The sequence below is a fragment of the Rhinichthys klamathensis genome, unplaced genomic scaffold, assembly GCF_029890125.1.
Source record: "Rhinichthys klamathensis goyatoka isolate OS25496 unplaced genomic scaffold, OSU_Roscu_1.1 h1tg000338l_1, whole genome shotgun sequence".
In the NCBI taxonomy this organism is placed as follows: Eukaryota; Metazoa; Chordata; class Actinopteri; order Cypriniformes; family Leuciscidae; genus Rhinichthys; species Rhinichthys klamathensis.
Genome location: NW_026606852.1, coordinates 1,438,613 through 1,465,372, shown reverse-complemented (window position 1 = coordinate 1,465,372; position 26,760 = coordinate 1,438,613). Strand labels below are relative to the sequence as shown.

General features: G+C 36.8%; 1 protein-coding gene across 1 annotated transcript in view; it reads right to left on the bottom strand.

The window, feature by feature from the left end:
• Nucleotides 1-26,760, bottom strand: part of pcdh15a (protocadherin-related 15a) — a 275,961-nt gene that overhangs the window by 213,311 nt on the left and 35,890 nt on the right. The window contains exon 3 of the mRNA XM_056272451.1: nt 121-135. Within this exon, the coding sequence (XP_056128426.1) occupies nt 121-135 (15 nt within the window). The remainder of the gene's footprint in view (nt 1-120; nt 136-26,760) is intronic.

The window sequence follows — 26,760 nt, the reverse complement described above, 5'->3', positions numbered from 1 at the left end:
CATCTAGATTATGAACAGCCAACACTAGTGTTAAATGATTTTGTGAATGTCAAAGAAAGAAAAGAGAGAAGCCTGTCAAATTGGCTTCATGATGTGATAGAGGAAAGAAAGGAGTCTTACCCTCATAGTGCCAGTCTGAGGGGCGTTAGTGTCAGCAGCAGTGAGAAGAGAAAAGAAGAGAAGAAAGGGAAAGATACATGTGAGAAGAAAGACAGCCAGAGAAAGGAAAACAGAGACTAATGTACAGTACAGGGCTGTGCACATTGCATGACTGAACAGGGAATGCCTTTTAAATACAAACCCAATTCCAAAATTTGAGAATTAAAATGAATCTGATCAAAAAAATCTGGTCAACCATTTGTGGATATCGCTCAAGTGCAGCGTGGCCAACATTTAGCTGTGCTTTATGACAAAATTAAAATAGCTATGTTTTCATGGTCGTATTTAAATTATTTCACAGTACTGAACTGAAAGTACAATGCAGACGTAATGCACATTCTAAATACCAAATTACTTTGTCAAAAAACCTGCTGAACTAATGAAATCTCTCTGTGACTACATTCAGTTTCTTTGAATTAGAATTCAGTAAATGTCTCTTCCTGTCATTCCAGTTCAGCATTCTATGTGGATGCCAATTTAATTCAAAGTCAGACTCAAGAATTGAAAAAGAGCAATTTTGAGCCTCGGTACAGTAGCAGCCATTATTTTACTGACCATGATACAGCAGTCTCCCACACATACATCAACGATGTCATCCACACATCAATTAGCTTTAAGTGTCTGAGACGAATCACCTTACACTCTGAGTCATGAGGGCAAGAGATGCCAGAGGATACACACACAGCAGATACTGTTCCCCCTTTACCGTATGTCGCCTAACTCTTCTTACGCAACTAAGCACCAGTTGGCAGGTGAGAAGCAGGAGATTTTCTTCCCATTAATTATTGATCACCTCAGGCTTTTATCCTGATCAACTAAGGGTGTGAATATGAAGAAATTCTAATTTCGTTGTACGTGTGTATAATGATAATAATAAAAGGCATTCATGAATGAGTGAGTGAGTCAGCAGGGAATTGATTCAATTCACTGGCTTTCAATTCGATTCAAGAGCTATTTTTGTCGGTCAGAATGACGCGATTTTAACTCAGAATAGTGATTCAATTCAGTCAGTGACCTAAAATTATAGTAAAGTTCAGTAAAGAATTTTGAGTTCAGAATGTAACCGTGTGGTAATCTATCATGATAAAACCCATCAGGATACAACCTCATTATCTGTTACCCAAATAAAGGTAAATGTTGTCAACATTACTGGAAAACCAGACAAGTTGCAGAAGATGTAGATTCTATTACAGCCATTTGGGTAGACACAGTGAAATTATGTATCCCGCTGGTCCATTTCAGTAAACCACATGGCTCATAAGGCTTCACTGCACTGCCTGCTTGGGGAACAAACATACTGAAAAAATGTATACACTGAATGCACTGTAAGTTGCTTTGGAAAATTGCTTCTAGGAAATTAATATATTTAAATGTTTGCACTCAGTTGGAATGATATGCTACAGTGCACACAATATTAAGGGATAGTTTCCAAATAATAAAAAAAATATCCCATGATTTACTCACCCTCAAGCCATCAGGTGTATATCACTATCTTCTTTCAGGCAAAAACAAACGTTATATATATTAAAAAAAATATCGTAGCTCTTACCAAGCTTTATAATGGTAGTGAATAACAGTCCTGATTTTGAAGTCCAAAAAAGTGCATCCATCCACCATAAAAGTAATCCATACGACTCCAGGGGGTTAGTTAAGTCGACTTACGGCAAAAGAGTAACCCCTGATGCGATGTATGGCGTATGATGTAGAGTAGCGTAAGCTTTGACGCCTCTCACGGTTCAAACAAATAGGCCTGGGCAACAAACTCAAGCTCCTCTTCTTTTATATCGAAATCCTTCGACATTTCTTTTTCAAAATTCTCGTTTTAGACTTCTAATTTGTGACCGGTGTTTTGTTTTGCTCTATCCTCTGCTCTTCCATGTTCGTCAATACGTTATCCGTCAGGTCAGGGGTTACTCTTTCGCCGTAAATCGATGTGTACGGCCGTCTGTCTGAAGCTAGTTATTTTAGTTTATGCAGTTTTAAATATGGATATTTTTCTTACACAAACGTATTGCTTCACTTCAGAAGGCCTTTATTAACCCCCCGGAGCCATGTGGAGTACTTTTATGATGGATGGATGCACTTTTTTGGGCTTCAAAATCGTGTCTCCTATTCAGTGCCTGGAAGCTTGGAAGAGCCAGGACATTTTTTTTTTTATATATCTGTATTCATCTGAAAGAAGAAAGTCATATACACCATGGCTTGAGGGTGAGTAAATCATGGGGTAATTTTAGTTTTTGGGTGAACTATCCCTCCTTTATCGGGCGAGGAACCATATTTGGTAACTTAATCGCGCATTCAAACTAACTCTCCCCTGCCTGTTTGCGTTGTCGTATGAGCGCATATATTTCTCCTAGCCAATCAGCGAAGATCAGGCTACGTCACTAATAGTCACACCATGGCATCTGACCAATCAGAAGTTGCGCGGAGCATTTCAAACTTCAGTGTCGTTCCGGATATTGAAAAGTGAGGTTATGCGCTACTACCTACTCCCACATCAGCGCTAATAACTTCAAAACAAAAAATGGTAAGTTGATGAAACTCACACATTCTATGGTTGAATAGTTGTGCAAAATGTTGAGATAGGTGTTGTTGTCTTCACTGTTACTCAACAAATAACTCAAACTGGGCTTGATATTGACTCAAAAATGTACTCTCTGTTCTTTGCAGCTATCTACGCGAATCTTTTACGGCAAGAGGGAGACAGTTGTGCCAGCTCACCCCAGCATCAGTGATGATGAGGGCTCTGAGGAGGAAGATGATGATGTGGCAGACCCTGACTTCCTCCCACCCACCCACAACCTAGACACTCCAGGCCAGAGTGATATAGGCCCCTCTGCCAAGAGGTGTAATTTAATTTAAAATGTTCCTAATAATAATTTAAAATGTTCCTAAATAAATATGTTGATGTTTGTAACAAGTTTATGTGTTTTTATTATATTTTTATATATACACTTTTTAAGGGAAAAAAAATTACCCTAGATTGGCGAGGAACCATATATGGTAACTTCATTGCCCTTGATTTCCAACCTAAAAATATATATATTTTTTAAAACTCACAAATGTTTAGAAGTCTTATAATATCCTCCAATAACACTCTATGGTTGAAATTTTGAATTTCCAAGTATTTCAATGAGTGCCCTATAAAGGGTTAAAGAGATCATGTCATGAAAAGCCAAATTACCCTTTGTTCTTTTAAACATAAAATTAGATAAAATAAAAACATTGGATGGATGGATGGATGGATGGATGGATCGATCTATCCACAAGACCATCTACTGAAACTATAGCAAAAACAGTTGGGGAAAAACCGTGTGTAAGCTCTGTTAATCATTTCACATCCAAATAGGGCATTTATATGAGTATTAAAGCCATAGAAAAAAAAAGTCTATTTATATCTAAAAGTCATAGAGAGGCTGGAAATGGGCATGATAAACTAAATTAAACTAGAACTCAAACTAAAAACCTTCCTTAACAATGTAAGTAAACTTCAAGAACAAAATAATTATACAATAAATAATGATGACCCTTTTTACATAAAACCATTATAGGAATCCAAAAGCATCAGGTTGGCATACAGTCTTAAAATACAGATTCCAAAAAATGATGGCGGGGTGATGTAATAGAAGAACAATTTGGGTTCCTGAAGAACCTTTCAGTGAACAGTTCTTAAAAACCAACCAAAAAACAAAACTGTATTTTCTCTGTTAATTCCCCCCCCCCCCCCCCCCCCCAAAAAAAGTCTCTGTTAAAGCAACACTAAGTAAGATTTTTTTCCTTAAAATAATGTTTCCAAAATCGTTTCAGTGGTTCATTAAGTCGTAACAGGGTGAAAGGCACTTCTGGATTCGCTTTGCGGCCCTATATCTGCTATAACCACGCTATGTAAGATTGCCAGATCGGGTCGCGTTTCTTTAGTTCTAATGAGACATAAGAAAACTACAAATTTGACTTGCTTTACGTCAAGCGTTACAATAGTCATTATTTTGTTTTTCTTCGTTTCTGATGTCGCAATACATCATACTTTCATGAAATCATGCAACATACTCTACCTTGTCTGTGGACATCGTTCATTCCAAAGCCGGTGCTGGATAAAAAACGAGCGTGCGTGCGACAGTAGGCTGCGGTAGGCTAAATTATTTACGACAGCGGTAATTGACAATTCCGCTTCCAACCTGTAGGGCGACCGCAGAGGAACAGTTACTTGGTGTTGCTTTAAAGTGTCATAAGCAATGAAACAAGCCAACCAGTTACAAGGTGAATCATAACTAGGGTTGGGAATCGTAAGAAATTTTTCGGTTCCGGTTCCGATTCCGGTTCCGCCAAACGATTCCGGTTCCAGTTCCGGTTCCCATTCAATAAAATTTTTTAAAACAACTAATACAAATAGTAGTACGGGGAAAATACACAATCCTTTTTGTGTTTTATTTCTGATACTTGTCAAATGAGTTTAACAGACTGGCAATGTCAACAAATGCAACATATTATTTAGCAATAATCTTTTCTGAAGGAAAATAAAAAATGTTGCATTCTCAAGGATAATTTGGGACCTCTCCTATACCTTATTGTATCTCCAGCAGTGGAATACCCTCTCAGAAGGGGTAGAATATGCTTGAACACACATGTAAGATCCAGACAGGTGAAACATAATATTTTTAAAATCGGTTTGAATGATTGATTCATAAAAACTTCACTTGTTTCCTTACTGGATTAAAGTGCTCTAGCAGTTAATAAACAGAAATGCATGCGTCTTGCGGAAGAACAGCTACTTCTCTATGTTTCTCTACTTCTCTACTAAGAGCTACTTCTCTATGTTTATGTCTATGACGCGGGTGAGTCACGCAGGCACTGGGCTACTCCGCAGCAGTGCCGAACCGACCAGTGTAAAGTAGTCCGAGTCTAAACGCTTATTACAGCCTTACCGTAGTGATTCAGGATAAGACAAAAACACGTTTTGAAAAAAGGCATTCATGATGTAATCGCTCATTATATAGATTTTGTAAATTCTGAAGCAAATTTTCGTTATTTGAAGCGACTTTCAAAAGGTGATTAACTGTTTTGGTTGCTACAGTAGACATCAGTGTTTATTCTCGAACTATAAACTTTTATCTCAGTACTTCTGTGATCATTTAAATATTTTTAACACAGAAATATCGATACTGTGTTGTTGAAAAGACTGAAAGTAAAGCTAGCTGTTTCATGTAGAACTGCTCTCTCTGGGTCAGCGACAGCGCAAACAGATTTGAATGTCCCGGTGTGAAGTTTTTGTTAGTTAGGAATAAGATCGCGTGGGTGTTTGAATCGAGATCGTTTAAAGATTAATGGTGCAGCTCTACTGTCTTTATTCTCTCTCTCTGTGTTGATATCTGACGCAAAAAAAAAAAATGTAACTTGTTATACGAATAGCGCGAGGGACAGTGCATTCATTACAATTTTAATATTCATGTGGTGAGACGTCGCTATTAAAGGATAAGCTCCCCGCACTTCGTCCACACATCGCATCAGAACCGTTTTCGGAACCGAAACTCAGGAATTTCGCACGGTTCCGGTATTTTTGAAAAAACACTACCGGTTCTGCGTAAGAACCGGTTCTCGGTTCCCAACCCTAATCATAACATTACAAACTTTGATTTGAAGCAAAAAGTAATTCGAAAATCGGACAAAAATACAAAGGTACAAGACAGAGTACTTAACAGCTTTAGTGATAGAAAGAACTACAATCCCATGAAGCATTGCGAACAGCATAACCAAATTAAAAATGATGGAGCAATATAAAAAAGTTAATAATATATAAAAACAATATGTTTTAAATTTATTGCAAAATATGCATATATACTACATTCAGATATTTAAGTATTTTGAGAGCATATAGGGAGACAAACTCGATTACATTTGCGGAGCTAACAAGATCTTTTGGCATGTTTCGAATCTCTGATTGGTGTTATTTTCTGCATAGCATCATGGGTTGTGTAGATTTTCACCGCAATTTTAGCTGTTAAACATGATTATTATGAAAAAAATAAGTGGTAACACTTTAGTTTAGGGTCCAATTCTCACTATTAACTAGTTGCTTATTAGCATGCATATTACTAGGATATTGCCTGTTTATAAAGCACAATGCCTTATTCTGCATGGCCATATTACATCCCTTAATCCACCCAATACCTAAACTTAACAACTACCTTACTAACTATTAATAAGCAGTAATTTGGAGTTTATTGAGGCAAAATTTGGAGTTAATAGTTAGTTAATAGTGAGAATTTGATCCTAATCAAAAGTGTGACCAAATAAGTCGAAATAATGAAGGTTGACGGCTTTAACAGAAGCAAATATCATAAATTAAAAACCTTGTATAACCCTCAAATTTCCCTTGAGCTAATTTGCTACAAACAACTATACTCCTCATCACATTAAATAACTTTAATAAGACCTCATCCTGCTTAGAAATCTAATTTTGATCTGTTTGAAAAAAATCACATAAGAGAACTCTGCAGGACTTATTCCCTCCTTTTCTGAGTTTACTCCGAAAGATCTAGCCCACTTCTGCCTCAATTAGAACACACGTCTTCATCTGCTGAGGAGAAAAGAGGCTCCGTTGCTCCTTTGATAGACACAAACTCAACAGAGCAACTAGGGCACAGACGCACTTCCACCCAGCATCAAACAGCAGCTAATCTTCTGTAAGCTCTGTTTACTATAGTAGCTTTTTACACCTCGAATGCTTCTAGTTACCCTTTTAAAGGAGACTATTCTGTGCTGCCCTGCCTTTTAGAGACTCAGGACAGAGTTTATTAAAGATGACTTCTGTGATGTCAAAAGCAAGGAGATACTTTTAATTAAAGGAGAGGTCAGGAAACATCACATGGCTCTGAGACAGACCCCACTGTGAGTCGCAAGACAAACAGTGAGCACCAACACTTAATATGTCTTACTTTCACATACAAAAACAGCACTGATGACAGTTTAGACTTCCACTGTGGGATTTAATGAGTGGGTCATGACCCAAAAAGGGATCACATGTCTGTTTTGATGGGATCAGGGAAAAACAATATTAAAGGCAAATAATAAAATGTAACTTTTATGCAATTTCCTGCATGGAGAAGTTGCATGACCATGACATGAAAGGATAAAAGTAAATATGACCCAGATTACATTAAATAAAGGTTTATTTCCAATGACAAAAAAAAAACAAAAAAAAAAACATGGTTTATGAATCAATGGATGCCAAGACCAGAAACCATCAAATACAAGAAGCTTCTAGAAAAAACTAAGACTCAAAACATGTAAAGACTGTAAATCACACTACTGCCGCTGTAGACTTTTATATGAATAGTTCAAAAAGACAAGACATTTACAGCATTAATCGAGATAATTATTTGATGTAAGCAAAATGGACATTGTTACTGAAATATACTCAAAGGAATCAGAACTGAATCAGATTTTAAACAAATCTGAAAATCTGTATTCATACCCAGTTGTTTATAACATAACTTTTTTAACCCCATATAAATCTATTTATTTGATAATCAAATTTTTAACGTCTCTAAATTATCAACAGGATCAAAACTTTGCTGAGTAACCTGTTGTACACAATCTGCTACATGCCTTCTGTCATCTGACCGTTAGTTCATACTGTATAGCAAGTAAAAAGCTTTAGTAAAATTCTAATAATCTCCACTTCAGGTTGTGGTACATGTGTCTTTTTGCTTTGAATAACTTTTATATTGTTAGTAATATTTCAAGATGAACACTTACTGGATGAAAGCAATTTATGCCGGCTTCAGACTACATGATATCAGCCTGATTTTTGCACAATCCGTTTGACGTAGGGTGTTGTGGTGAATCGTAAATGACAATTGGCGTCGGGGCGCAAAAATCGACATATCGTTTCATCTCACATAGTGTGTCATAGTGGACGACAACCGACACCGCATCTGCGAAGCTTCACGACATCACAACAGAAGGACTAGCATGTTTAATTTTAAGGACTAGTTCCGTCACCTCTGTGAAGTTGACCAATAGCGCAGAAGCTTTTCCATACACAGTTTTCAAACTTGACAAAATGAGAGAGAGACGATGGTATTGGTGCTGCAAGGTGGAGTTATGCATTGAAGTAAAGGTTCATGGAGCTATGGAAACAATACTCCTTTCTTTATAATGTTTCCTCAAGTGACTACCAAAGATAAATGCTGGCGAACGATAGCAGAGCTCAGCTATGGCAAGCCCTTTTAACATTTAAAAGCTAAGTTTGACTATCGGGAATTAACATTGTAGATATCAACAACGTCTTTCTGACTAGTCGTAATTACATTTTGGATAGTTGGAATTGTCATTCAAGATATCTGTAACGTAATTGCGACTAGTCGAAACGACAGATATCTGCAATGGCGTCATTGAAAACGACATTCAACTCATCACACATCTTAAATGACAATTGCAGATATCTGTAATTCAGTTCTGACTAGGTATAATGAAAGTTAAAGATATCTCAAACTAGGCCTGTCACGATAACAAATTTTGCTGGACGATAAATTGTCCAAGAAATTATTGCGATAAACGATAATATTGTCGTTCTGAGACCATTTACATCTAAAATAATGATAATGCAGGTACACCTTTTCAAAAATCAATAAACTTTTATTTCTAAAGACTATACACTCAAAATGGAAAACATTTTAAATATTAGAAAAATATAAAAATAAAGATTATATATTATAAATATAAATATTATACTAGTATTTAAATATATTTAAATACTAGTGCAAATTATTGTGCATGACGTTGCTCTATTTTACGTAATTTCCCCTCAATTTGATTCCCCATAATCAAAGAAGAAGTGGGTTCATTTTCTTATTTCTATGAATGGAAGAAGAAAGAAGCAGTCATGGCAGTGGCTATAATCGAAAAAACCACCAGAAAATGTTTCGATGTTTCCAGCATGACACAAATTGTATTCATTTGCATTAGCCTGGGTCTCTCAAAAATATTGCCAACATGCAATGTTTGCCATGCATTTCTATGTTTATGATCATGTTTAAAATTACCGTAGGTTATTGTTGACGTAAGATTTATGAGAGAGATTCACACTAATTCACTTTAATAAAGATGCTTACACGCATGCTATTCTTTCCATGGAAGTGCAATAACATTAACTTCCTTAGATGAGAAAATAAAAGTTCTTAGTTCAGATTAGTCTTTTTTTTTTTACAGTAAAAAGCCATAATAGCCTGTAAACTCCTTCGCCCTCTGGCTGCTCCGACATGGTGCTAATCAGTGCTAATTACAAGTTAACAGTTAACAGGTGCTATGTGATTTGATGATTTGAACAACGACTCACTCTGCTCCAGCCCAAAGTGGGATGCGGGGCCTAATTTGCATACAGATATCTGCAACGTCATTTCGCCTAGTCAAAACTCTAATTCAAGATATATGTAATTACATTTTGAATAGGCAGAATGAAAGTTACAGATATCTCAAATTTCAGATATCTCTAATCGAAATTCATTTTCAGTTTTGTGCCTGGCCCTTTAAATGCAAATGAGCTGCTGCAGAGGGCGGGGTTTCAAGAGCTCGTGTGTGTTAGCAGCTGTGATTTCCTCACGCAGACACACTAAAATGACAGAAACTGTTCTCCCTTTAATGTGAAAACGGAGTCAGTCAAAGATGGAGAGACTCAAGAAGAAGTGACAACATGTAGAATGCAACATGACGTCTCTGAATGGTTAGTTGATGAATTTATGTTGCTGATGTGAAGTCAACTATCTTCAATTAGGATATTCTGTCATGGTAATCTATAAATCGCTTGTATAGGAACTGTTGTGAGATGCACACAGAGTGACTTTCTATTGCATGTGAAAAGATGGATGCTAAAGTTTGAGCTGACTCACAAATGTACTCTCATTCAACAACTTTTCCTCTTCTCAACATGGACTCTGTGTTCCCGGGGGCTGGGTTTATGTACATTTTATGGTTGGTGATGTCACTGACTAACCCGGGAGGAATGTCGTGTAGTCCCTACCAGCCGTTTGTTGTAGACATTTTCTTTAAAAGCAAATATCTTCCTTTGCTTTGAACTTTGAGCGTTGCAACTTTGATAATGTTGTTTATGCTCAAACAGCAACATTTCACACTAACTAAAGTTAGAAAAGTGAAATCATACTTTACCACCCCTTTAAGATATCTGAAAAGTAACATGTAGATATCTTGAATTGAGGTGAATTAAAGATATCTTGAACCGGAGTTATGACTAGTCAGAATCAAATTGTAGATATCTCAAACTGGAATTACAGATATCTACAATTCAGTTGCAGATATTCGTAATTCACATAGTGGATATCTCCAACTGAATTGTAGATATCTGTAATGATAAACCCCATACAAATGAATGGCAAAAGTGACGTCATTTGTCCTAGGAAGAATGTCTTTGTGGATATCTGAAATTACAATTATGGATAGGAAGAATTTTATGTTCAGTTCAGTTCAGTTCAGTTCCAAGTTATTTAATCAGTTATGATGTTATTACAGACACAATATTAATCACATCAACAACAAAATAATAACATTCAATACTGAATAGGAGCATGAGGAAGACCTAGTCTTATAATTTCATGCCCCTTTTTTCAATAATGTAAAGAATGTAGTTGCGGATATCTGAAATGTTATTTTTGACTAGGCAAAACTGAATTACAGATATCTGTAACACATATCCAGTCTAGCTGTTAAATGTTAAATTGGCTTGCCATACTTCAGCAACCTTGGATACTGGAATAAGCATTAAAGGCTCACTGAAGTGCCTTGGAACGCGCAGCTTTGTATGATGTGTTGATGTAATTTCCACTGAAACAGGAAGCTAAGGCGGGACATATTGAATGACTCCTCCCCCTTTTCAAATAGCCAATAGCGTTTCGTTTTCCTCACAGACTGCAAGTCGTACTTGACAGCACCATGGAAGCGAATCCACGCGCTGATGATACGTTGGATTCAATAGTAGATTTGTGAATAAATTCTAGCCATTTCATTCTTAACTAACGTACAGTTGGAAAATGGAATAAAACTCGAGCAACCAAACAGACATCTCCAACCAGTGGCATAATTTTGTTTTAAAAAGTGGGTGGGGGACAGGTGTGTGGGGTGTGGGGGGGAGGAGGTTGCTATACAATGCTAAATCAGATATATGTACAATATATGTGTAAAATAAAGATTTTCAAAAAAAAAATAACATTACGATGTCCAGAAAACATTTTCAATAGTACATTGGGTTAAGTTTGTCATTTAGTGAGATCTACTAATATTTATTGTTAGTGCCGAGAGTTTTCATGTAGACTTTTTGTCAAGTGTGTCAAGTGTTTCAGAGGTTTTGGGTTCTAATGCCAATGCCAATGCCAATGCCAGGTTCAGAGTGTTATGGAGAAGGCAGAACTTGCGACTGACTTCTGGAAACAAGAGCGTAAACAAACAACAAGAGCGGCATGATAGCTTAAAGGCCTACTGAAATCAAAATACGTTTTTTAGCTTTTAGTATGAATATGTTAGCCTTAAGGTTATGAATAAGTTTGTGTTACAAAACAATGACAAAATTTGCATTTAGGAGATATAAGCATTCCCCACTGGTGGGGAATAGAGACGTGACAGGTGGGGCGCGCCAACGGGAGGAAATTTTCCTTTTTATGCCTTTATATCTTTATTCGCTCATGGCGAGTCCGCATCGTCAACTTAATCTTTGCAACGACGCAGAAAACACCAGTTTATTAATAAACAATTAAATGTCTCCTTGCTCTTTTTTACACATTCATAATCATTAGCCTAGCTACTTTTGCCGGTTCGTGCGCTTGAGTGCGGCTTTATAACACTCATTATCCTGTATAGCCTATTTTGAGTTATTAAATCAATATAAAGGGGCGATTTGTCCACTAATGGCTTAAATAAACAACTACTAATCGACTAGAAAAAAACTTTAGTCGGAGGCAGCCCTTATTCCACATATTTTCGAACCAGCAGGGTTGAGCGCGCGACCCTGAGCGCCGGAATGAGCGAGCCGAGGAATATTCAGAAATGCGCTCTCCGCTCACATGCTCTGATCGGAACAAAGGAATATTAAAAAAAAATAATCATTAGTTTATATCTCATACACTGCCCATCATTTTAATCCCATATCAAACACAGTAGCCTGTGTAGCCTAACACAGTAGCCTATGTTATGTCTATTTTAAATTTTAAATAGACCTGTCTTGCCAAATGGATTTAACAGGATTTAAATCTTTTTTTAACAGATTGCAAAGTGGCACTTTTATTTCTTTTCTATTTTTGAATTCCATGCAAGTTATGACACAGCTGCACTTTTATTTTCTTTATTTTTGAATTTTCTGTTATGTTATTTGATGTAGATAGTTAGTTTGTATTTAGATACTATTTGTTACTTCAATAAATTGGAACATTTTAAGCTTGTTGCGCATTTCATTAGCATTGTGTTGGGGCGATGGGGGCAGTGGGGCTTGAAAATTCCCCCTTGTCCAAAGTGGGGAATGACCGAAAAAGTTTGAGAACCACTGCGTTAAGTCAACCAACCGTGTCAGATCGTTGTCTTCCCTGGACTTGGAAATTTGACCGCAAAAATGAAACGAGTCTATCCATCGAGTCTATCCAAATTACTGGTCCAACTTCTCCCTCTTTTTAAAGTGTGGAAAAGGGAAAAGTTCAAAGATCGAGACTCCAGCAACACCTGTAGCCTATATGCAACAACTTTATTGAAGATTTGTTAGATTGGGGTTAGATTGTATTTGCTGGTTTTGCGGTGGCAATACTCCATTATTTACTGCAAGGCAGGGCCCCAAAATTTTCCTGCTTAGGGCCCCTAGATTTACAGAGCTGGCCCTGAGAGAATGTATCCATGAAGCTGAAAGCAGCGGCAACGAGCACTCAGGACTCAGCAGCTTGATTTAAAAAACAACACATTTCAGCGCTAGAACGCCTCTTATTTAACAAACGAATTAAATGAATGCCCTGCTAGTTAACTGGAGATGTTTTATTTATTTTTATTAGGTACATCCGTGCCGCTTTGGCCAGGTGGTATATATAGCATAGGGGTGGGACGCTCTAGATTCTAGAGAGCGTTTGATTGGACAGAAGATGTGATGAGAAGCTGAAGTCCGCGGTGATGTCATAAAAATCCATGATCATTTTAGCGGAAGTGAGAGACTGTAAGTTTTGAATGCTTATATCTCCTAAATGCAAATTTTGTCATTGTTTTGTAACACAAACTTATTCATAACCTTAAGGCTAACATATTCATACTAAAAGCTAAAAAACGTATTTTGATTTCAGTAGGCCTTTAAGCTATCATGCCGCTCTTGTTGTTTGTTTACGCTCTTGTTTCCAGAAGTCAGTCGCAAGTTCTGCCTTCTCCATAACACTCTGAACCTGGCATTGGGTTTACCTGATATCTTTAAAAAAAATCCTGTTAAAATGTAAGTATCAAATACTATACATCAGGTTTTTGAGGAATGTTAATTTGTGCATTTCTCAATCATCATTGTACTGCACTGGAATATGTTTATACTCAACAAAAAACTTGCGCAAACTTTTTTAAATATGTAAAGATTCAATAAACTGTTTAATTTAAGAAATATTATTATATTACATTATATTATATTATATTATATTATATTATATTATATTATATTATATGTCTGGTTTACAATATATACTCTACACATCATGTAACAGAAAAGGATAATGAAAGCAGATGAGGGTACTAATTTCCTAAATGATGATTTGCAAATAAAAAAATAAAAAAAACTTTCACATTTACATACCAAAAAAAAAAAACCCACACCTTGCAGCATTCAATTTCCACAGTGTGCACTTTTTATTATATTAACTGATGTCATGTGATTTTGTTTGCAGAATTTGGACAAATTGCTGAGTGGGTAAACAGCACACACACACACACACACACACACACACACACACGCACGCACACGCACACACACACACACACACACACACACACACACACACACACACACACACACACACACACACACACACACACACACACACACACACACACACACACACACAGCAAAGCAGCTTATGGCTTGATCCACTTATCTGAGAGGCCAGAGCAAATCCTGAAAAGCTAAGAGCTAAAGCTATAGATTGAACTTGAAGTCTGGAGTTAACACGACTAGAAAGAGCATGCTCAATCATGAAGACAGAAACAACAGAAAGAATACACTCTCACTGCTCTGGATCACAGTCACATGATTCAAACACATCGGCAGCAATCAGCTGCAAAGTGAAAAGTCTATGAAATGATGTGACAAAGGCATGAACAGCATGTGAGAGAGGCAAAGGTGGGTCGTTCTCAGGATCATTCTAATTTGTGTCCCCATGACTTACTACAGGAACAAGAACTTCACATAATCTCACAGCTTTAATAGCTATACTGTGTAATGCAAAACCAAAAAAAAAACATATTGGTAGCAAATTTCATTCCTATTAAAATGTTTCACCTTTCATGTGCCTACAGTTCTTGTCATTGTAGAACTTCAAACCTTATATAATATATGTAATATTATTATATAACATTCTATCCCACTATATAATATATACTGTATATTATAAGAATGACGGGGGGAATAAACGGCAAATATGCCGTTTTCCCCCCGTCGCATGTGCGTGCGCATGTGCGTGCGGGTTTGCGTTTTTGAGGTTTGCGCAGAGATAACGGATAATTGTTTGCACCTTCGAACCTATTTCAGGGAGTGCATTCTCGAGACACCAGGCACTGTTTTGTGCGGATGGGCGGCCGGAGCGAGTTAAGAGTTTTTCTGTTAGAGCGGTGTCGTGTTAGCGGCCCTTAAGTTAATGATCTTTGCAACGGAAGTGAATCAATCAAAACAAACTTTAGCTGGACAATAACTTTATCCTAATGCTGTTGTAAAGCCTAAACAATCTGTTACGATAATTTCTATTATAACTGTAAAGCTGCTTTGAAACAATCCATACTGTTAAAAGCGCTTTATATATGAAGGTGACTTGACTTGACTTGACTCATACAGCATACGCAGTGAGTTCTCTTTTATGCTTATCTTTCATGCAAATATATCATTTAATGTTAGGTGCAACTAATCGTGATTAATTACAGATAAAAAGTGTGATTAATTAGTTATTTTTAAACAAATTATTTATATATATACACCGAAGTCAATGTCAAGAACTATAGGCTCGTGAGATGGTTAGAGAGAGAGTGAGTCAAAGAGCAGATGTATCTCTCAATCTTCATTTACACACAAAGAACAGGGCTTAATAACCGCAGAGCAGAAGATACCAGCCTCCCATCCATTCACTGACCAGAAAATCATGCTGATCCCCAGCATGCCCTCAAATGCTTCTCTGAACGATTAGAAAAGCAGGAGAAATCTACAGCTAAGAATTTAGAACCATAATAACAAAGCATGCAGACACTGCTCAACAACAAAAACAAAAAAAATGAATAAAAATGACACAAATAAATAATTCTGTCAGATAAATACTTCCCTCATATTTAAAAGATCAAAAATATAGAATATTTTCCTCAAATTGTATATCACACATGCACGCACGCATGCACACACACTATAAATATATTTATTTTATATATATATATATGTATATATAAGTATATACTTTTTGCATTGTTATTATTAGAATTGGGGGTGAAAATTTGCTTAAAAGCAACGTTTCAAAACATCAGTGTCAGAGTTCTTTAATCAACCTATTTATTTATTTGTTTGTTTGTTTGTTTGTTTTTGGGGGGGGGGGGGGGGGGGGGGGGGATATGAACCAGACATGTTTTGTGAGATTGACTCAGGTTGAATTTGCTTCTGGATTTACATGACATAATTTAGCTAATTTTTCCTAATGTGTGTCTGTCATAATAAGTAACTAAAGTATGTGACTCAAACCAAGAAATGAAGTGTACTGGCTATTTGCATTGCTCTGCTTTGGTGCTTTGTGAATGTGAAAATCAGCTCAGTTGGATTTAGATTGTGTGACTGTCTTACCCAGTCGAGAACTCTCACTTTGATCCTGATAAACTCTTGGCTGCTTAACACAGCAGGTCTGGGATTTCTGTTCTTTGGTTGTGTCTGAGTGGGCAAAATATTTCCTACGAATAAAACAAGCAGCTAAAAGAAATGTGAAATTCAGCTTTTCTGCGTAATAATAAAAAGCTTTAAAGAGCACTGACGCTAATACAACTCACTGGTGTATTTAAACCACAGAATCACTGTGACATTAGACCATAGTGTTTCTTGAGCAAAAAAGGCAAAATGTTGACGTGCTTTTGAATGCTTTTCCTGTTTTGGTGTCTATCTAGCTTTTTCTGTCCCACGTCTGAAAGTGACATTGCCTTTTTCACTTAAGTCTTATGGTCTTTCTATCTTTTTGGTGACTCTTTCTCTCGCAGATTTGTGTGAAGGCATCTTCAAAGGTTCCTATAAGTCATACAAATCTCAAATAAGATTTCCTTTAAGACCTTAAGAAATCAACATTGTGTGGCTTCAAGTCCACATTTATACGTTTTGTGGTCATATGCTATTGTACATTTCCTTTCAAAAGTTTAGGGACTGTAATATTTTTTAGTTTTTTGGGGGGGAAAAGCAATCTTATGCTGCCTAAAGCTGCATTTCTGTCAGGACCACTATCGTCAAATACGATTGACAATTAGCCTACAGTTTGGATTGGCGGTATGGTTCTGTTCTGGGCGAGAACTCCCTGTGCATCCGTGCAGCCTAGCATGGATAAGAGCAGGGAGAGCAGCAATAACCCCCCTTAGGGTAAACAGAACAGAACCAACATGAATGTATTGCAGATATCATTATTTCAAGATTTTTAAATACAACATAATTCGAGAATTTATTCTGATTCAAGGGGAATCAGAATGCCAAATCCTGACTGGGCGAGAGGAGGAGCTGGGGATGGAGAAGGGTAATTAGCTCCTGAGAAACGCGATAGCTGCTGATAATACTGAAGGAGCTTATATATGTATACAGTGATAGGCGTCATATTCCTATAGGTAGACGTGGATCAGCTGAGAGTCAGCTGATGCGAGCTTGACTAATGTGACCTGCCAGAACTGACGCTACATTTGATTTATTTGATAAAACAAAATAGTAAACCAGTAATATTGTTGAATATTATTACAATTTAACACAACCATTTTCTATTTGAATATTAAAACGTAATTTATTTCAGTGATGGCAAAGCTGAATTTTCAGCATCATTACTCCAGTCTTCAGTGTCACATGAAAAATGTCTTAATATTAATACAGTTGAGATATAAATTTGAAATGAACAGCATACAGTACATCAATAAATACATCTACTTCACTTTTTTCATTATTTAAATTGAACAATTTAAAAGTCATTACTGCCGTGTTTGATCAATTGATGCGTCCTTACTGAATACAAGTATTACTTTCATAAAAACCCCTTTGATCAATTGAAAAATCTAACTTTTGAACAGTATAGTGTACTTCTAAACATTGACATAACTATAAACATTTAAAATGTAGTCTCTTCAAGGCATTTTTTGGGAATTGGCACAATGTAAGGCCCTGTTTACATCTGGTATTAAGATGCATTTTGGTCGATCGGATCACAAGTGAACGACTCTAAATACAGATGTAAATAGGCTCTAAAACGTTTTGAGCTTGTCCACAATCGGCCACTTCCAGAGGTAGTCGAAAATGCATTAGACCGGATTGCTTTTGTAGTGTTAGACGCTCCCTTTTTAGACGCTCATGTGGTCGAATGTGTTCAAACAGCTGCAAAAGACAGCCTACTCTCCAACTACTGACCGAATACGTAAACATTATGGGAAGCGCACTATAGCCAGATGGTATTTAAACTTTGTCAGGTATCTGACGAAATAGGTACTGCAGTCCAATTCAAAATATCGGAGATCGGCGTTTCTCCCGTCACCTGCTCCTCAGACTGGATGGCGCTCACACGGGTTGCCAGTTTGAGCACACACAACAGGAACGAGCGCAAAGGACAATGAAAATTGGCAAATTGGCAACGTGCAGTATCACAGACCAAGACAAAAACAAACATTCCAGCCTGGAAACGCACATTTCAAAGTAAAATAACTGGCTGTAGAAGTGTTTTTCAGATAAACGAGTATGTGAACTTAGCATGTTTCCTCAATATATGCAAACATATTATGGCATTTTTATGCTTTAGTAGAGTGAAAAAGTTACATACAGCACCTTTAAATAAAACGCAATTTTGTCCACAGCCAAACATCACTCAGTCAAACTCCCGTAACTGTCCAGAAGCAATGATTTCTGTCAGTGTGTTGTTTCTTGGTGGCTGATGAGTTCCTCCCTCCCCTGTTGTCTCAGACAACATCTCCAACTGGTTCGGGCATCTGTGGCATCTTCCTGATACTCTGTGTCAATATCTAGAGCTCTCATGTGGTGCTTAAATACTCGGCCAACATCTCTTCTGCTAGACTTTTAGACACGGCCAATCCAGTGAAGAGTCTGAGCAGCATGTACAGCATTATCAGAGCAGTTCACAAAAAAACCCAAAAAAAAACCTGTTTATTCTAAGCTCGTGCAGCGGTTTTGTTGTGTGCTTTTTAAATGCTTAAGTTATTTTAAGACTGGTAGGTTTTATCCTTCATCAGATAGAAAAAAATCATTCTGAAAGTGAATCCAGCTATATCGTTTCTCTGTGCCGTTATCATTATTGTTGTGCTGTGGACTCTGCTATTCTTTTATTTTTAGAGCCTTTTTTTAGAACTTTATCCTTGGTGTGAACTTTACAAAGTAGGTTTGTGACAAAGGTAAAAGGAGTGAATGGATTTGCCACTGTTTTAAAGGGTAACTTTAACTTAAAAATGAAAACTGAGTCACCAAATCTGGATTGTAAAATCGAATTAGTTAACTTTACTTAAAAAAGCATGCAAACCGATTGTCTTTAAAAAAATAAGTAAATTGAAATAGGAGTAGTATGTTTTACTGACAAATGCTAGTTATGGAGTCAGTGGAATGCAGTGCAGTTGGTGGAGTTCACTTACTTAAGAGTTCAAGTAAATAAGAGAAAGGAACTATGGAGAGAGTGCTTGATAATTTACTTAAGATTTACTCTTGACTTAGTATAGCTACTCAGAATTACTGTTTTCAACAACTAAATAATTTCAAGTGAAATATACTGTGTGTTATGCTAACTCCCAAAGTGCATGTATCCCAGAGTAAATTAAGAAATTGCTTCGTTTTACTATTGTTTGGCTTAATTGCCAATTTTATTTGCTTGTGTCAGTATTAGCACAACAAAGACATCAATTATAATTATTTTGTAATGTTCAGATTCTTATCAAAATTAATTTAACCGTTACCATTGTTTGGATTTGCAAGCTGAATGTTGAAGTATGTGTGTGTCTTTGTATTGTATTATAAGTTCTCTCCAAATTTTGACTTGTGTTGTCTCACTTTGGAGCCCCAATGCGTCAGTATCGACATAACGTTGAACGTGAACTAGGTTTTACAATGTGTCAAAGTTATGTATTTGAAAGGTTAATTGAGGCAAATAAATGATTTGAAGGTGAACTATAATAAACAATTCATTGAAATGCTGATTTGAATATTTCTGTGAGCATCCTTTGAGCAGAAAACCTAGAGCTCTAATCAAAGCGTGTCTGTCCTGAAGCAACCTAAACAGTCATTAAACTACCAAAATCACAAACGTCTAGAGTCGACAGACGCCAGAATCCACTGCGGAGGGAGGAATAGGATTTTCTGTGTCTGTCTACACTTTCACAAAGGCTAACTAATTCTCTTTGTTTTTTGACACAAAGAACAGTTTATGCAGAAGATGTGATGCCTTGATTAAACCCTTTCAAAATCACAGATTTCATTGCATAATTTCATGATAAATATAAACAAGGAGTCATTTTTATTTTTTTTCTGCCACTGATTGCCTGATGTCTAGCTTTGTATTTACATTATCCTTCAATGTATTTATATTTATATTTGTATTGTTTTATCGATTAACTCTTTTCCAGCCATTGACAGAATTGTCCGTCATTTATGACCTCGGGTAAAAATAATAATGAAAAAAAAATTCAGATTAATGTTAAAAAAAAAATTAGAGCAGTCAAGTTATAGCCACACCAAGTAACTATTCCTCAGCGGTCGCCCTACAGGTTGGAAGCGGAATTGTCCATTACCGCTGTCGTAAATAATTCAGCCTACCGCAGCCTACTGTCGCACGCCCACGCTCGCTGTTTATCCAGCACCGGCTTTGGAATCAACAATGGCAGACATCCCAACCTGCAAGAAGTCATTTCAGGGAGGTATAGCTTGGTGACTGTATTGTTGACGGGGGGGGGGGGGGGGGTGGCGGGTTTGACTAGCTTTCGTGAGGCACACTCGCAAGGTCTCTCGCTCTCACCCTCTCTGCCGTGCTCGCGCTATGTATGTTATGCGCACATTATGTTCTGTCTCGCATGCGCGCTCTAGATTCCGGCAGATTTGAACTAATTTGCGGGCATTAGAGAGACGCCATAGACTGGGGATGTCTGCAATGGCCATAAACATTTTGAGGAAGTGGTGGGGGAAGTGACCTATGCCGTAAAGCAGTCGAGTTTTGTAGTTCTTTTTGTGCTTGGGTTACTACCCGAAACCCGAAGTTACATAGTGCGAGTAAAAGCGATACAGACCACGTCAGGCTATGGCAGACGTGTCATTTAACCTATTTTTTAGTCGATGTACCATCACAAGGGTCTTGGAGATATATTATGAAGGTTGAAAAGTTCCATAGTGTTGCTTTAAGGTAGCAAACCAGTGATTATTTATTTATTGGTTTATTTTTTTTCTTAACAGGGCCATTGTCCCATATCCCATTGAAAGTGTCCAACTTTCTTTTCTTTGGATAATTTTTTCAGGGAATCCCAGTGTCCTCTAATAGCTAATGCCTGTCTTTCTACCTAATCTGCTGAGAGCCCATCTCTAAAATCTTTATAGCGTAAGCCTTTTATCACAGACTCGGGAAATTGGAACATTTCACTGAAACAGTTATCAAGTGCTTTTGCTTTCAGAACATCCATTGCCATAAGAGGAGGCACGACCTGCAGCTCCTCTGACACCCGTTGAACAAAACATCATCCGAGATGTGAAGGGACTGCAAACTCTTCTGTAGTCAGCCAACACATCCCGTAATCAGATCAAGAGGATATTCCCGCCGCTATCAGGATACATCTAACAGATCACTGCTCTCAGTGACAGAGGAATAAATAGAAATTTCAGGCCAGGCCCGAGCCAAAAGTGCAATGCCATGATTCCTTCCCAAATCTAATCCTTTAAGTGACCTTAGAAAAATCTTTCCATCATGTTTTCAGATGTTTCTCCCAAAATTCCTTTGTAGATATATTAGAAACCAATGAGTCAACTGATGAAATAAGAAACACAGATAACTTGCACTAAGGAGTGTTACAGTTTTCGCAATTGTTAAGACACTAAACCCCATTCTCTGAACTAAATTCTCAATAGCCTAAACCAATTTGTTGAATAAATCATTATTTCTGCAAAACCTTGAACAAGTTTAGGCAGTTAGACACTATTTGCGAACCTCATGTTCTCTTTTTGCAAAACTCTAAACACATTCGCACTCACTAAAACACGTACCACACTGATACATTTGCGTCGCAAAACAATAAACACGAGGCAAAAGTTAAACACAACTAAAACAAAGTTATCATCGTTTACACACAATTACTTAAACTTGTTCACACTTATTTCTAGTGATGTGATTAATCCAACTGTACAAAATAAGGCAGTTTAACATGCACAGGTGCACTGAATGTTGATACCAACTATAGATGGAAACTGAGAGGGAGAAGAGAAAGAGTACATATAAGAGGTGGTGGATGAGGAGGAAGAGGACGAGGAAGTGAAAGAGCAAGGTGTTGAGTGTTTTCAAGGCTGGATCTGTCAGACCAACGCTATCTCACGACCAATTCGTACGAATTCGTACAAGTGATTAAAAGGTGGCTAATTCGTACTAATTCATACGACCTCACTCGTACGAATTCGTACGATTTGTCTAAACCCACGTGATGGGTAGGTTTAGGGGCGGGGTCAGGGGTAGGTCATTCGTACGAATTCATACGAATTTGGTAACTCGTAAAATATGTACGAATTAGCAAAAATCGTACGAATTTGTACGAGTGAGGTCGTATGAATTAGTACGAATTAGCCACCTCGTAAAATTCGTACGAATTGCCGTGAGATCGGGCTGGTCAGACTCGAGGGTTTTTCCCTTTCCCTGGCAAGAGACGACATTACCTGTGATTTGGACAAAGTCCTCAGGCCAGAGCCAACAGGAAGACATGATGCTGAAGCAGAATCAATCTCTCAATCTGCACAACTTACAGTATTTGAGTGTACCGTAAGATGCTTTTCATTTATAGTTTAATTTGACCGTTTTGGCTTTTGCATTTGGACTGCAGTATTTTTACAGTGTGCAAGTGCTGAATATACAGACATTCAGTAGCCTACCATTTACAGTTTTTTTTTTAACTGCTTACACACAAAATCCTTACTTGTCACACAATTTCTTAAACCTGACACTCAAACACCAGAACCACACACCAAATCTGCAAAACCATACACTAAATCTCGGCCTTCGACTCAGTTTTCAATTTCAAAAAACACTTTTTGCAAACCACAACACACAATTCTCTATGTAACACACAAAAATCTAACAGGAAGTATCTTGATTTCCTTTTATCAAACACAACCTATCAAAATGCCACACTAATTCATTAGTGCCTCACACTAACTCCTCACATGTGCAAACACTCATCGCTTTACTTAACACCAACCAATCATGGCTTTAGAATAGGCCTATAAATATGCCAAAGGTCAAGTTAAAGGTTTTTTGGACTGTGTAATACTGTATTCACAACCACAAATGCCTACCGTAAAAAAAACAAAATAGTTTGGTTTCAGACTTGCTTTCGTGTTTACCGTGAATTTATCAACATCTCTCTGCCAATTACTTTCAATCTTGTACAGAAATGTACATAGGAGCTCATGAAAGAAGAGCAGTATTGTTGTTTATTGTATACAGTATTTTTTTCTGTAATGTTCTGGATGCTGTGTTCTCTGAATGAATGATCTGTAGTGCTTATATTTAGGGCTGTATTGTCCTAGTCGATTAATTGGTCGATACGTTCTGGTTCGACCAAAATTCTGATTGGTCGATTTTTTCCCCGCGTTCATTTCATCAGTTTTGCCCATAGACTGTAAACAATGGTTTTGCCGCGCTGAGACGCGCTCATTTCATCAGGTGGAAAGCACTAACTGCTAATGGGGGTGTTTTCAGAGTACCCTTGTTTCACAGGTAACAGTCTGTCTTCAGAACACCCCCTTGTTTTCACCTTTTTTGGATTAGCCCAACCCAAGAGAGAACGATAAGTAGGCTATAAGGTTTGATGCTGAATATTATTTATTTAATTGTGAGAGCGTTTAATAGTCAGTCCTCTTCTAACATGTCAACAACAAAGAAATCGACAGTGTGGCAGCATTTTGTTAAAATTGATAACGGGAAAAAGGTCGAATGCAAAGTGTGCAAGCAACCACACCTCGACGACAAACATGACATATCATCTAAAAGTGGTAAGCTCACTTGTCTGCGTTAGCTTGCCCTGTCTGTTTTGAGTAGGCTATATGAACAAATCAGAATTTGCTTATTTTAATGTTTTAGTGTGATAACCTAACTTTTTTATTTTTTGTTTGGAGCCTAATGCGCAATTGCGCTGTGCCGACTGTTTGTGTTAGTTTTGAGCCTAAGATGCTTTATTTTTCAGTTATGCACTTTATTTAGTTTCTGCTCTTGATCTGGTTTGTTTAATAAATATTCTTTTTTTTTATTAAAGTGTGTTTATTAAGAGTAAAAGCTTTAAGTTTATAGTCTGTTCGTGTCTCAGCCGCGAAGCTGATCTCTCCTATGTTCTGACAGTTATAACATATGACAAAAATAATTGTCTAAATTATGTTGCATATTCCTCAACAGTTCGTGTGATGATATTATTAGTTGACAACATAGTACTATCTTCGGAAATCATAGGCTATGATATTGCGCAGGTGCACGTGATGCAACGCTGTCAGAGCCGACAGACTCGTGTGTCAGACTCATTTCAGTGCAAAATAATTCGGTCAAAAACGATTTAATATACTGCAAATAGCCTACTAGTTTTTTATGTTTATTTATAATTCATTTAGGCGGACAGCAAGGCTACCAAGTACTGCGCACTGTGCGCAGCTAATTAATTTAACGGGTTTTTTTTCCTAACGTCATTTTTTGTCGATTTTAGTCGATTTTTAGTCGAAAATGTCAGGACTTCAGTCGACCAAGATTTTCTTTGGTTGAATACAGCCCTACTTATATTACTGACTCATGTGTGTATGATCTGAAAGCATTGTTTGATTTTGAATACAGGTGAAATGGTTTTGAAGCGATTGTTTAACTTTGCCAGAAGAGTCAAGGGTTTTGTGAGTTTAGTTTGCAAATTTGGATTTGTGTTTAATTTGCATCTTTGTTCTATTGTTTATGCTATTGCTTGCAGTTTGACTATTTGACTATTCTTATTTTACTAAAGACTTTTTACTTTTTTACTACAGTTTTCTTGACTTTACAGTTTTTCTCAATTGCTAAAACACAATTTCTGAATCCTTGCTCCTTTTTCTGAAAACATTAAACACAAAACCTCATCTTCAAGCACTATTTACAAAACCTCTGACTCTTCTTGCAAAATGAAACTTTCGCCTCGTTTTACTTGTGTTCAAAATCAAACACTGCTCTCAAATCATAGAAAAAGTGATCAAAATGATATACACTATCAAGCAGTCAGTAAACAATACACCAAAAAATAGAAAACACATTGTTCAAAACATACAGTTCTCGAAAGATATCTACGGACGGCTATTCTGTTTGTAGACTTACCCGTGACACATTACTGTACCATCAAAAGTTCAGGGAGAAGTACATTTTTAATCTTAAAACAAATTTCATATTTGTCCGTCATTGTCTTTTGATGAATGAAAACTTCATAGTAGCGCAAAATTGATCAGAAATTACTACTCTGCTTAGCTCTTTGCAATTTTATTTGTTCTTCCTCCTTCTTGTACCCCTATTTTTACAGTACAGTGCCCTGCATCTCACAAACTTCTCCTTTGTCAGTTCTATTGTTTGATACTGTAATTCTTGTTCTTTGTTGATATGAACCTGCAACCAGTAAAATCTATTGAGCATTCAGTACTGTAACAAATGGTACTGTAACAGTAACCATGTTCGGGGCCATATAATTTGTTCATTGTACAGTATACAGCCTACAATGTACTGTACTACAGTATACAATACTAAAAGGGACAAAAATCAAAGGAGTAAACGTGATCAGTGTGCTTCTTCTTGTCTTTGGGCATCATTTGAAATTGGTTAAATCAATTTTGAGTGGTTGTGTTCAATCAATGACATGTGTTCTCTATTTGTATTTGATCATTGCCACATGTGTTTACCAGTATGGATGACGTGTGCATTACAGTGCAGAATATGTTTTGAGAATGAGAACGTGTTTAGCGTTTTGCTGAAAAGTCTAAGAACTGCAAATTGTGTTTTGCCATGTGAAATAGTTTAAGGTATTGACAACAGACTGCACAATTAGCTAAATGAGTTCAGGCAACAGAGAACTTTTTTCAGCCAGTGGGTTTTAGTGTTTTAGCAATTGAGAAAAACTGTAATAGAGTTTGACATTTATATTTTATATTTATATTGTATTTATGTAGAATATTTTCATTTGCATTGTTCTTGTATTCCATGTAAAAAGTCTGGTGAGTAAAATTAAAAAAAATACTAGCCAATTAAACGTGTGCTTCAGTGTGTCCGTAGAGGGTTGAATTGTGAGAAATAAAGTTAAAATTGCAAGATATAAACACAAAATTCCCTTTTTTTTTTTTCTGTGGTGAAAACAAGCTTCAATAAGAAACAACTCGCTAGATTAATATAAAATGCAGCTGATGCCATTTGTTATAAATAATCTTTTATTTTCTTTGGCAAGTTTGAATTTAAATACAAAATCAAATGAGATGTTGTTTTTGAAGTATCCTTTAATTTGTTAATTATTTAATTCACTGGATTATCCCCTAAAAAAAATCATTACTTCATGGTTATTTAATATAGAAACCTTTTTTGTTGAATTTCAAGTAAAAATAACAATAGTGTGATATAAAATTACTCACACTGTACCGTGAAATAAGATTGTGGTCATAACACCCATCCCTACTCTCCAGCTAGGAGACCAAATCAAACTCCAACAACGCTTTTGAAGGGAGAGAGATGATGTTACTAAGAAATAAAAATGAATAGATCAACAGACAAAGTGAAAATGAAAAGAGCCTAAGATCACAAAGCTCGGCACCACACCAGCTCCCAGCGTGCACTGAGATAGAGAATCAAAGACAGACAGGAATACAGCAGAATGACAAAAGTGGAGACGTAGGTGATAAACAGATAAGAGCGACTATAATAATATAACCACACCAGTATAACACCA